The following is a 9021-nucleotide window of genomic DNA, read 5'->3' as shown; positions in this document are numbered from 1 at the left end:
ACCACATGCCTGCTTCAGAGATTCAGGCTTGGCTCTACAGACAAAGCCTATGTCTGTCTATGAGTTATATCAACAATATATGCTATGCCAGACAACAGTCAGTTTCTTATTTTTCTATACCTGTGATATAAAAGATACAAAACACTGAGGCAGAAGCATTCTGTTATGATAGAAGCATTATGCCATGCAATTTTCGAGTGTCTCCAACCAAGTACTATTTCCAACAACAGTGTGGAATACACTCTCTTGAAAAGCCACGAACAGTTAACTGCGTGGCTAACCTTTACCAGCAAGAAGTCATCAACAGGTAAAGAATTATTTCAACACTGAAATCTTCGAAGTCTGACTTTTACTTGTTGGGCACACAAAGATAACAACACTTCACAAAGCAATGCTGGCTCCTAAAAGTTTATTAGAAAAGTGTTCATACATTCCTAATACCTGAATTTTAAGAGTGAAGACCACAGTCTTCCTTCTACAGCAACAAGTAAAAGCATCCTCAACATAACTGCCATTTGCACTTCATATTACTATTTCTGTTATTTGCAGAAGTTTAGAACACCTTCCACTGGCTGAAAGGCACCTTGAAGAAAAAGAAAAAAATTCTATATGAAAAACAAGATATTATGACTGTTGCAGAGAGACAAAACAATAGAGTTGAAACGTTTTCGACATGAGGAACAGTCAAAGAAATAATTTACATTTTAAGAAGCTTACCTTCGTTGAAAGCACTTTAAATGTACTTTGCTCTGGCACTATAGAATGAAGAAGAACAAGCTTTAAGTTGTAGTCTTCACCTGATGGAAGTCTCACTGAGGCATTCATCTGTTAACAGTTGAAAACACATCTCTGGTCATCTTTGAGCAGTTTTACATTTTCAAGTAAAGGACTGTCATTTGGCACCAAGTGATTAAATTAATGACCCTTCACTAGAGCACTTAAAGCATCAGGTGTCAGAATTTCAGAAACACCATTACATTACTGCATTATTGAACAAGGTGATTCTAAAGTATACTAGAAAATGAACAGGAGATTTCAATTCCTAGCCAGCAAGTACTCAAAAAGCCTATTATCTTGTCAGCTTGATTTGCATTTTGGGGGGAAAGGATTATATGGCAAATGAAGTATCAACACATTAATAATGGCACAAGAAAACAACTTGCCACTTCCCTTCTAATACACACAAACTACACGGCAAGTGCTCACAATTTTAACAGTCCAAAGCAAATATCAACAACCAAGTACTTAGTATCAACAAAGTACTTCTGGTAGTTTGTAAAGTATCAACGTAGTCGAGAGAAATAACCTAACTCTTCAATATTCTCAGTTAAATTCAACATAAAAATCATTGGTACTCCATATGGTATTACAATAGAGATTACTGCCCTTCCTGGATATACTTTGCTGCAGTTGAACAGTTTTAGTGATGCTAAAAGCAAGAAAACCCCACTCACTAACTTCCATGCTTGTTCTGTAATTGTCCTAAAGAATGGTATTACTCATTCATACCTATTTTTAGAACACCTTGTCTCTGGCAATTCCTACTCCAGACGCATGCATACTCAAACATTTTAAGTCCAGATCACTTCTTCCCCCACCAATCTCACAGGTAGCTGAAAACCAGATGTTCCCTTTGCAGCATACACACCACACTACTACCTGTATATAAATCCTACGGACATTGCTGTGGCAGCAGAACTCAGTTCACTTGACTGGGCATACACTCATACACAGCATAACTATACATACAGAAAAAACATACATAGAAAGCTCAGACAGAAGACCACCTGTACCATTCTTTTCATGCTATTGCAGCAGGTAATGGTCTCTGTTTTAATCACCACATCTCAGGAAATCAGAGGACGCATATCAATAACCAATACAAATCACCTCTTTCTCTGAGAACTGCACGCTAACGTCATCCTTCTGCGCATTCTTGATCATTATAGTCACAATTACTTGAGATTCTGTTTGGTACCAGTCATATCTAAAATAAAGAGAGCAAAAACTGACTGCCAAGAGATAAACAAAATACCAAAAGCTGGAACAGTACATTGTGTAGTTTAATGGGGTAGAGAAGACTTACAAAATTAGATTTATTCCCCTTCCTCCAAAAAAGCAGTTACAGAATTGACACAATATAGTTAAAGAGCAAAGAAACTTTTAAATCAAGAAGCATATCAAAATTCATAATATTATTTGCCTTCTATAAATTAAATAGCACCTTCTAGTTCAGGATCTTAAAAGTATCTGGAACACATTACCTATATACCCACAATGGGGCAGTCTTTGAATTAAGTTCAGCATGAGAATCAGAAACAGATGGGGATGCTTACTCCATTCCCCACTCTCCTAGTGGGACATAACCTCCTAAAAGTACCACTCAGGCTGAACAGAAGCAAAGACACCAAGAAACACTTCACTTAAACTGCCACATTTTTAAAGTTACCCCAAAATAATTTTTCTAGTCATTATCTTGCTTCTCCAATTCCCAAGTCAAAAAACCGTTATATGTCAATTATTTAAATTCTCACAGTAAAGATGAAGTTAACTCACTTGATCTTTGGTGGCAGAGGTTGCTGCTGTGTATTCTAGTTGAAGCGTGTTCCATTGGAAAGAAAGTCACATCAGTGTCAGTGAAAATATACCATGCAGTATTTTTCAAACACATAAATCATTTTCAGACTCCCCTTTTCTTGATTTATATATGAGCATTAACTTACAGGTGAAGCTTTTCACTGTTCTCCTTACCGTTTATGCCAGATTAAGAATTAAAAAGTCTCAGCTTACATTAAATATGGCAATCTTTAACTTAGAATATACTGGACAGAGACTTTATAAATAGCAATAAGTTCAGCTTTAACTCATTTTCATACTGGGTAAGAAGTACACCTGAAAGACACACAGTGACTATGCTGCTAATCTACAAGTCATGAAGGAAACCTGAAATAGATCTGAGAACTCAAGGTGTAACTTTAAAACATAAAAGCCTTTTAACTGTAAGAAGTCTTTACATACACCCACCACGTTTTCTGTACACTTTCCTCCTCTATCCTGTTCTTAAAAACCAAAAAAACAAAAAAAAAGAACTATGAAAGAGAGCAGAACATCTAGTGCAAATTCCCTCTTTTTTATCTCAAGAAAAAAAGTTAGAGGGAGGTGTCAATTGCAACATTTCTTCTGAAGACTTCCAATTTAAAAAGGAAGCTGAAAGCCAAATAAGTTACAGCAGATAAAAGCCTGCACAAACTGGAGAAAAAGTTACTTTCTAGCAGTCACAAGCAAGTTAGTATTAACAACATGAGCTGGTTCGTTTGTAAACTGAACCACAATCTGCAAGCCAGAAAGTTAAAATTTACTTCAATGAGTGCACAGTAACTGCCAGAAGACAAATAAAAGAAGACAAATTTAGACAAAGTTAAATCCTTCAGAATTGCATGCAATAGAAAAGATTGTTTTAAAGGTCTGACAGTTGTTAAGAAGCCACTGAAGCCTCAAAGTATGCTCCAGCTTAACAGAAAAATTGAAATATTAAACATATTAAGGAAAGTATCTTACCACTTCTGTCTGTGATGCTGCAGAAAGAAAAAAGTTGCACTTTCAGAAAAAGACATTTTGAACTCAAGGCATATACTTATTCTAGCTGTCTTCAGTTACACCAGACATTCTGCATTTATTTCAGTCTCAACTGTAGAAAAGTGAAGAACATACCAGTTCAACCTCTAGTGTTTTGCTTTTGTGACACCCTACTTTTTCACACTTTAATCAGCAACTTCTGTAAAGGAACAACTGTAATAAAAACCATGTGCTGATTAACAGAAGGAACAAACTTTGTATTACTTTCCCTTGCTTATCAGAAACCTGTGCAGACCTTTTTTTAATGAAAGCAACATCACAGAAACTCAAGTTTTAAAAAAATCACTTGCTGTGAATCTGTACTAGGTTTACCATCCATCCAAAGGAATGGCATGAAGTTCTCATCAAATCCGTATCTCACACTAGGCAAACCCAGCTGGCAAGTGAGATGGAAAACTGGCAGAGAAATTCACTCCTATGACCTTAAATAAACTAATACTTGGATCTAAACTTATAGCTCAGTATCTACTCCTCTAAATATGTTTTTTCCTAAATTTTTTCTGATTAAATATGTTTGAAAAGAAACAAACTTTCCCTTTACTTCTTTATAATGCATACTGCTAAAAAGAGAGAAAGATTGACAAAAAAAGAACACGAAGTTGTAATGAAGGACTCAGAGCTGTTGTTTTGTTGGGTTGGGGTTTTTTTTGCTTGCTGTATCAGAGAATTAAGAAAATGCCTCAAAAAGAAAAGACAAGGATGAACGCTCAGAATAAAACAGGAGAACTGAGTGGAACCAGACAAACACTGCAAAAAGTAAATTACAGCATTAAAGAAAATGTGTATTGTAACGTCTTTCCTTCAGAGGGCAGAGAAAGTTGTCACCACAAACAACTCTGAAAAAAGATTGTGCATGCCAATCACTTATCTGATTTCTCCAAATAAAAATAAACCTGGCAAAAATCTATCGTAAACCAGAATTTTGTTCATTCCTATACAACACAGAAAGGTTCTCCTCTATTTGATTTTTAGCCCACAGTTAAGTTTAGTTAAGTTGTGTATGAGAACACTTCTTAATTAATTATGATTGCCTGAACTATAAATAGCTCATGTCACAGCTTATTATTACATTGGAAACCTAATGTTCCTCTAAATCTGAAGTATAGAAGTGTTCAGGATACATACTCTGGGAGAAACAAGGGACAGGAAAAAGTGACTTTAAAAAATATATATAAATACCTTTGTTTCTAAGTAAGAGGTAAACTGTAAATCTTTGAAAAACATAACACAGCTTCAAAGCACAGGGTATATAAAATCCTTTACCAAGCAAATGTGTTTTTTTCTCACCGTTAAGTATTTCTTCACATCTTTTAATCCAAATAGTAAAGGTATCATCTACATCTAAAAGAGATCAAACACAGTAGCATTAAAACTTCAAGCACTACATGTATTGCATAAAGAACAATTCCTCACAACTGCCAATTGGAACAAATCCATCCCAAACTCACATAAATTTACTGAAAAAGGTATTTCTTCTTATCTTCTTGTACCTCTGTCATTCCAGTTCAGCTTTAAGTAGTTTTATACAACTCTATTATTTAACACTGTTATATTTAATTAACTTCAAATTAATTTGTAGGACACAAGGTTTTGTCTGAATTGACCCAAATTCACTATTGCTTTCCAGCCTGCTCAACCCCTATAAAACTGTTTGTAAAGCAGAAAGTATAGTTTTTACACATTTTTCCATTATTCTTACGATTACTTTTTTCAGTCACACACTGCCTCTAGAGAAATAACAGAGCAGACAGCCTGTTCTGAGGAAAACCCAAGTTTCCATGAACACCAAGTGATCTCTCCTGGTGGTTTCACACAACTTTACCAACACATCTAAAGTTTCAGGGATGTTAGAAATACATCAGTGTACATATACCCTATGAATCAAAATCACAGAAAAACTTAATAAGACCATGATATCCTAGGAAGCAAGCTCCCCAGACAGAAATGAACTCACTGGAAAATAGCTCAAAAGGTAGCAGTGTAATGAGAGAGTTATTGTCTTATTTCAATAAAACTCCCAGAAAAATCTTTTAAAGTCAGGAAAGTAAAAAAAAGTAGCAATGTTACTGACCAACTGCTAAGAAGAGCTACACTTTTTATCTTTTTAAAAGATAAAGAGAATTCTTTAATTTTAAAGAGAATTCACATTGACAGAGTTCACACAGCCGACTATCCCGCAGAGGGCTTGAAGTGGCTCAAAAAAGGGTTTCCAGCAGACGTGCATGGAACACCAAGTGCGACTCCACTGCAGTTATGCAAAGCACGCATCCCAACCCCTTCAAATATGAAATATACATAAATTTTAAGGTGCACCTTAGGTCTTAAAATTGCTACCCCACTCCTCAAGCCATTTTCTCTTCCCTTTTATTCAGCCATCCACACCAGTCATCTTAAGAGTTACCTAAATTTTAAGCTATGCAACATTTATGTAATCCATCAGCTGTTTTTAGGAAAGGATAGAAGTGCAAATAATAATATGGCTATACTGACAATTAGTCACTGACTGCTGCAGTCTTTTCTACATTCCTAGCAAATCCTACAAAAAAGATGCCTATTTTCAGACAGAATTAACCAAAATTAAATATCAGAGAGGTCTGCTGGAGGATCCAAGGGCTGTCATCAATTACCAAATACATACTTAAGGTATTCAGACGACTGACTGTAGACTGTTCTCAAGAGTACACGGGGAAAGAAAGCGAGGCAAAGAACCCAATATGTACCAAAGTAAACTCTGATTAGATAAGCAAAATTCTTCATTAAAAGAGTGGGGCAACCTGCTGTAGTGTTTGACAAGGAGGCTGTGGAATCTTCTGTCTTGGAGATACTTTGAAGTAGAAGAACCTGATCAAACACATACAAGTTCAAAGTCAACACTGCTTTTGGCCATGGCACGGAATCAGATGAGCTCCACAGCTTCACTGCAACCTAAAGTAACCTGTAATTTTAGAACTTAGCACCCATACCCTAAAAAGACTTCCATGTTTTGCAGCTGGGAACAAAGTTTATTCAGCAAAAGAAAAATTAGATGAAGCAAGTTCAGGAGTCTAAGCAAAGAGAAACTGAGTCAAGTCTCCACTGATCCAGACTCTTGACTTTCAGCAGCAGGAGAGGAATTCCTTTTTAACTATGGCCTATTGCAAGACTGGCATGGACACAAACTTTAAAAGAAAGGTCTAGCATAATCTTCCCTATTATCCTACCAGGTCCCCCTGGCCAACCACTGCCTCCATCCCTCCATCCCAGCACGTTATAATTTGAGACAAAATATTTTTTTTTTTTTTGTGCTCTGTAATTTCTAACAGCTTCTATTAGTAACTTTCCAGATCAGAAAAACTAACTGGATCTTTGCTTACTGAAAATCTACTAATCTCAGAATAGAAGTACATACCTAAGACATTCTACCTTTACTAAATTCATTGGGTGGTCCTAAATCCACACAGCATACTGAAGAGTAACAATCACAGCTTCTTCAATCAAAGGCAAATTAATGAACTTCAAAAATCCACATGCATCTAGTCTCATGGTTGAGCGAAAGGAATCTTGCTTCCTAAGATTGTTTTATAAAACAAAGAAGCATTGCATATTCAACCATGCACCACACCAAGCCCTATTTAGATATCCCAGCAGGTGGGTAATGGGAAGCTTGCTGGTACCCTGAGCCTCAGTCCTCCCAGTAACGAGCACAAGCAGGAAGCTCATCCTTGTTAGCAATCCAGATTCTGTTTTAAAACAGCCCAGAGCAAGGAATAGAAACATGTACCAGTGTACTTCTGCCCCCTTGTGTGGCAAGAAACCAGCCTTGCCAGCAAAGAATTCCCGACCACAACAATTCCCTCTGAGGTAGTAACAGCTGAAGTCTTCTCTCTTTATCACCTGCTTAGCAGTGAGTGGCACCTTTTCCCTCTGTGCTTTTTGCACTAGCTGCATTTAACTGGAAGTTAATAGTTTTGGCAAAATGCTTATGCTCACAACTGTTTTCACTTGGGATCCATCAACCATTCCACAGAACTGCAAAGGCAAACTTTATTACTGACATAAACTTGCCAGCAATATATAGAAGATAATCAACTAAGTATCTCTATTTTTAAAAAGGCCTTCAGGAGGCTCCTCATCTCACAGCAGGTCACAGAATTTTCTAATGAGATACAGCAAGTACAGGGGAAGCTATTGTCACATGAGAGAGTAATCAGGAAGGACTGGGAAGCTTCAGAAACACCTGAGCTGGGTAAGCAGCAGAACAATGGCAAATTAAATTCAAACCGGTAGAAGTCAAGCAACTCAACCCAAGAAAACACTGTGCTGTATTTCAGGGACTTTCCATGAGCTAAGAGGACCCTGGTATTCACTGACTTACCTAAAAATGTATCTGCAGCTCTGTGTGCTGTTGCACCTTACAACATAAGTAGGATGTGAGGTTAAACAATGAAAAGAAGTGATGCTCTGGCCTAAGGAGATTTTGTGTATAATCTATATTTTGAACAGCTCCAACTGACGAACTAGAAATGTGACAAAATCCATGGAAATAAAAAGCCTCAACTTGACAGTGGCTGTTTGGGGTGGGCCAAGAATATGATTAAAAAAATAGATTTATCCTTTGGTTAAATCCAGGAGTGATGAGTGGGGAGATGTATGAAAACTTACCTATCAAGTAAGGAAAGCTACAGAAGTCACTGGAAGGAATCATTTCCTTTCATGGGAAAATACTAAATAGAGAATTTGGCTAGATTGTAAATTGCCTTCTAGTGCAGTGGAGACTACCTAGTTATCCAAACTACCAAAACTGAAAGTAGTTTAAGACATTTCTTACATTTTAACTCCTATTCCAGAGCAGCCTAAGCTGACAACTAATAGTTGCTGCAATTCCATCACATCTCCCTTCCACCACCATCACCACTGCCCTAATACTGCTCTGCCACTTTCACTTCTGCTAGCTTCAGCACTTGGACCCTTCACTGGACAATTTCAACATGTTAATCCAGGGGAAAACCACTTTAAAAATAGTAGCTTTCTGCAGACTTAATGCTTGAAAGAAGAAGCAAAGCAAGCACAGGGCTAGGAAGGAGCATGGTCGCTTGGCAGCAAGCACAAATTAGCTTACACTCCCATGAAACTGCAGTTTTTAGATCAGAAGATCAGATCCCTTATTTGAAAGAGGCAAAGTAATTACATTTTTGCTAAACCTTCAGGTTCCAACCACTGTCACAGGTAAGATAACATACTAGAAAGATCTGAGACCATGACAATAGTTATCAGATTAGTGCACTTTGCACTGCGTACCCTTTCAAGGTGCTTTTCTTACCATTTCCTTCTGCTGTTAGTAAGGGAGGGAATGGAATGAGGAGAAGGTTTTATTTAAAATGGGGCACAGGAGGGAAGGGACAGAGT

General features: G+C 37.1%; 1 protein-coding gene across 1 annotated transcript in view; it reads right to left on the bottom strand.

Annotated features, from left to right (window-relative positions):
• SUGT1 (SGT1, suppressor of G2 allele of SKP1 (S. cerevisiae)) overlaps positions 1–9021 on the bottom strand; it is a 25529-nt gene that overhangs the window by 11764 nt on the left and 4744 nt on the right. The window contains exons 5-9 of the mRNA XM_010143899.1: positions 4924–4977; positions 3559–3575; positions 2557–2582; positions 1891–1987; positions 718–825 (exon numbers count right to left, since the gene is read on the bottom strand). Coding sequence (XP_010142201.1) covers positions 718–825; positions 1891–1987; positions 2557–2582; positions 3559–3575; positions 4924–4977 — 302 coding nt within the window. The remainder of the gene's footprint in view (positions 1–717; positions 826–1890; positions 1988–2556; positions 2583–3558; positions 3576–4923; positions 4978–9021) is intronic.

Source organism: Buceros rhinoceros, unplaced genomic scaffold (genome assembly GCF_000710305.1).
Source record: "Buceros rhinoceros silvestris isolate BGI_N320 unplaced genomic scaffold, ASM71030v1 scaffold39879, whole genome shotgun sequence".
Taxonomy (NCBI): domain Eukaryota; kingdom Metazoa; phylum Chordata; class Aves; order Bucerotiformes; family Bucerotidae; genus Buceros; species Buceros rhinoceros.
This window is presented reverse-complemented; position numbering and strand designations above follow the sequence as displayed.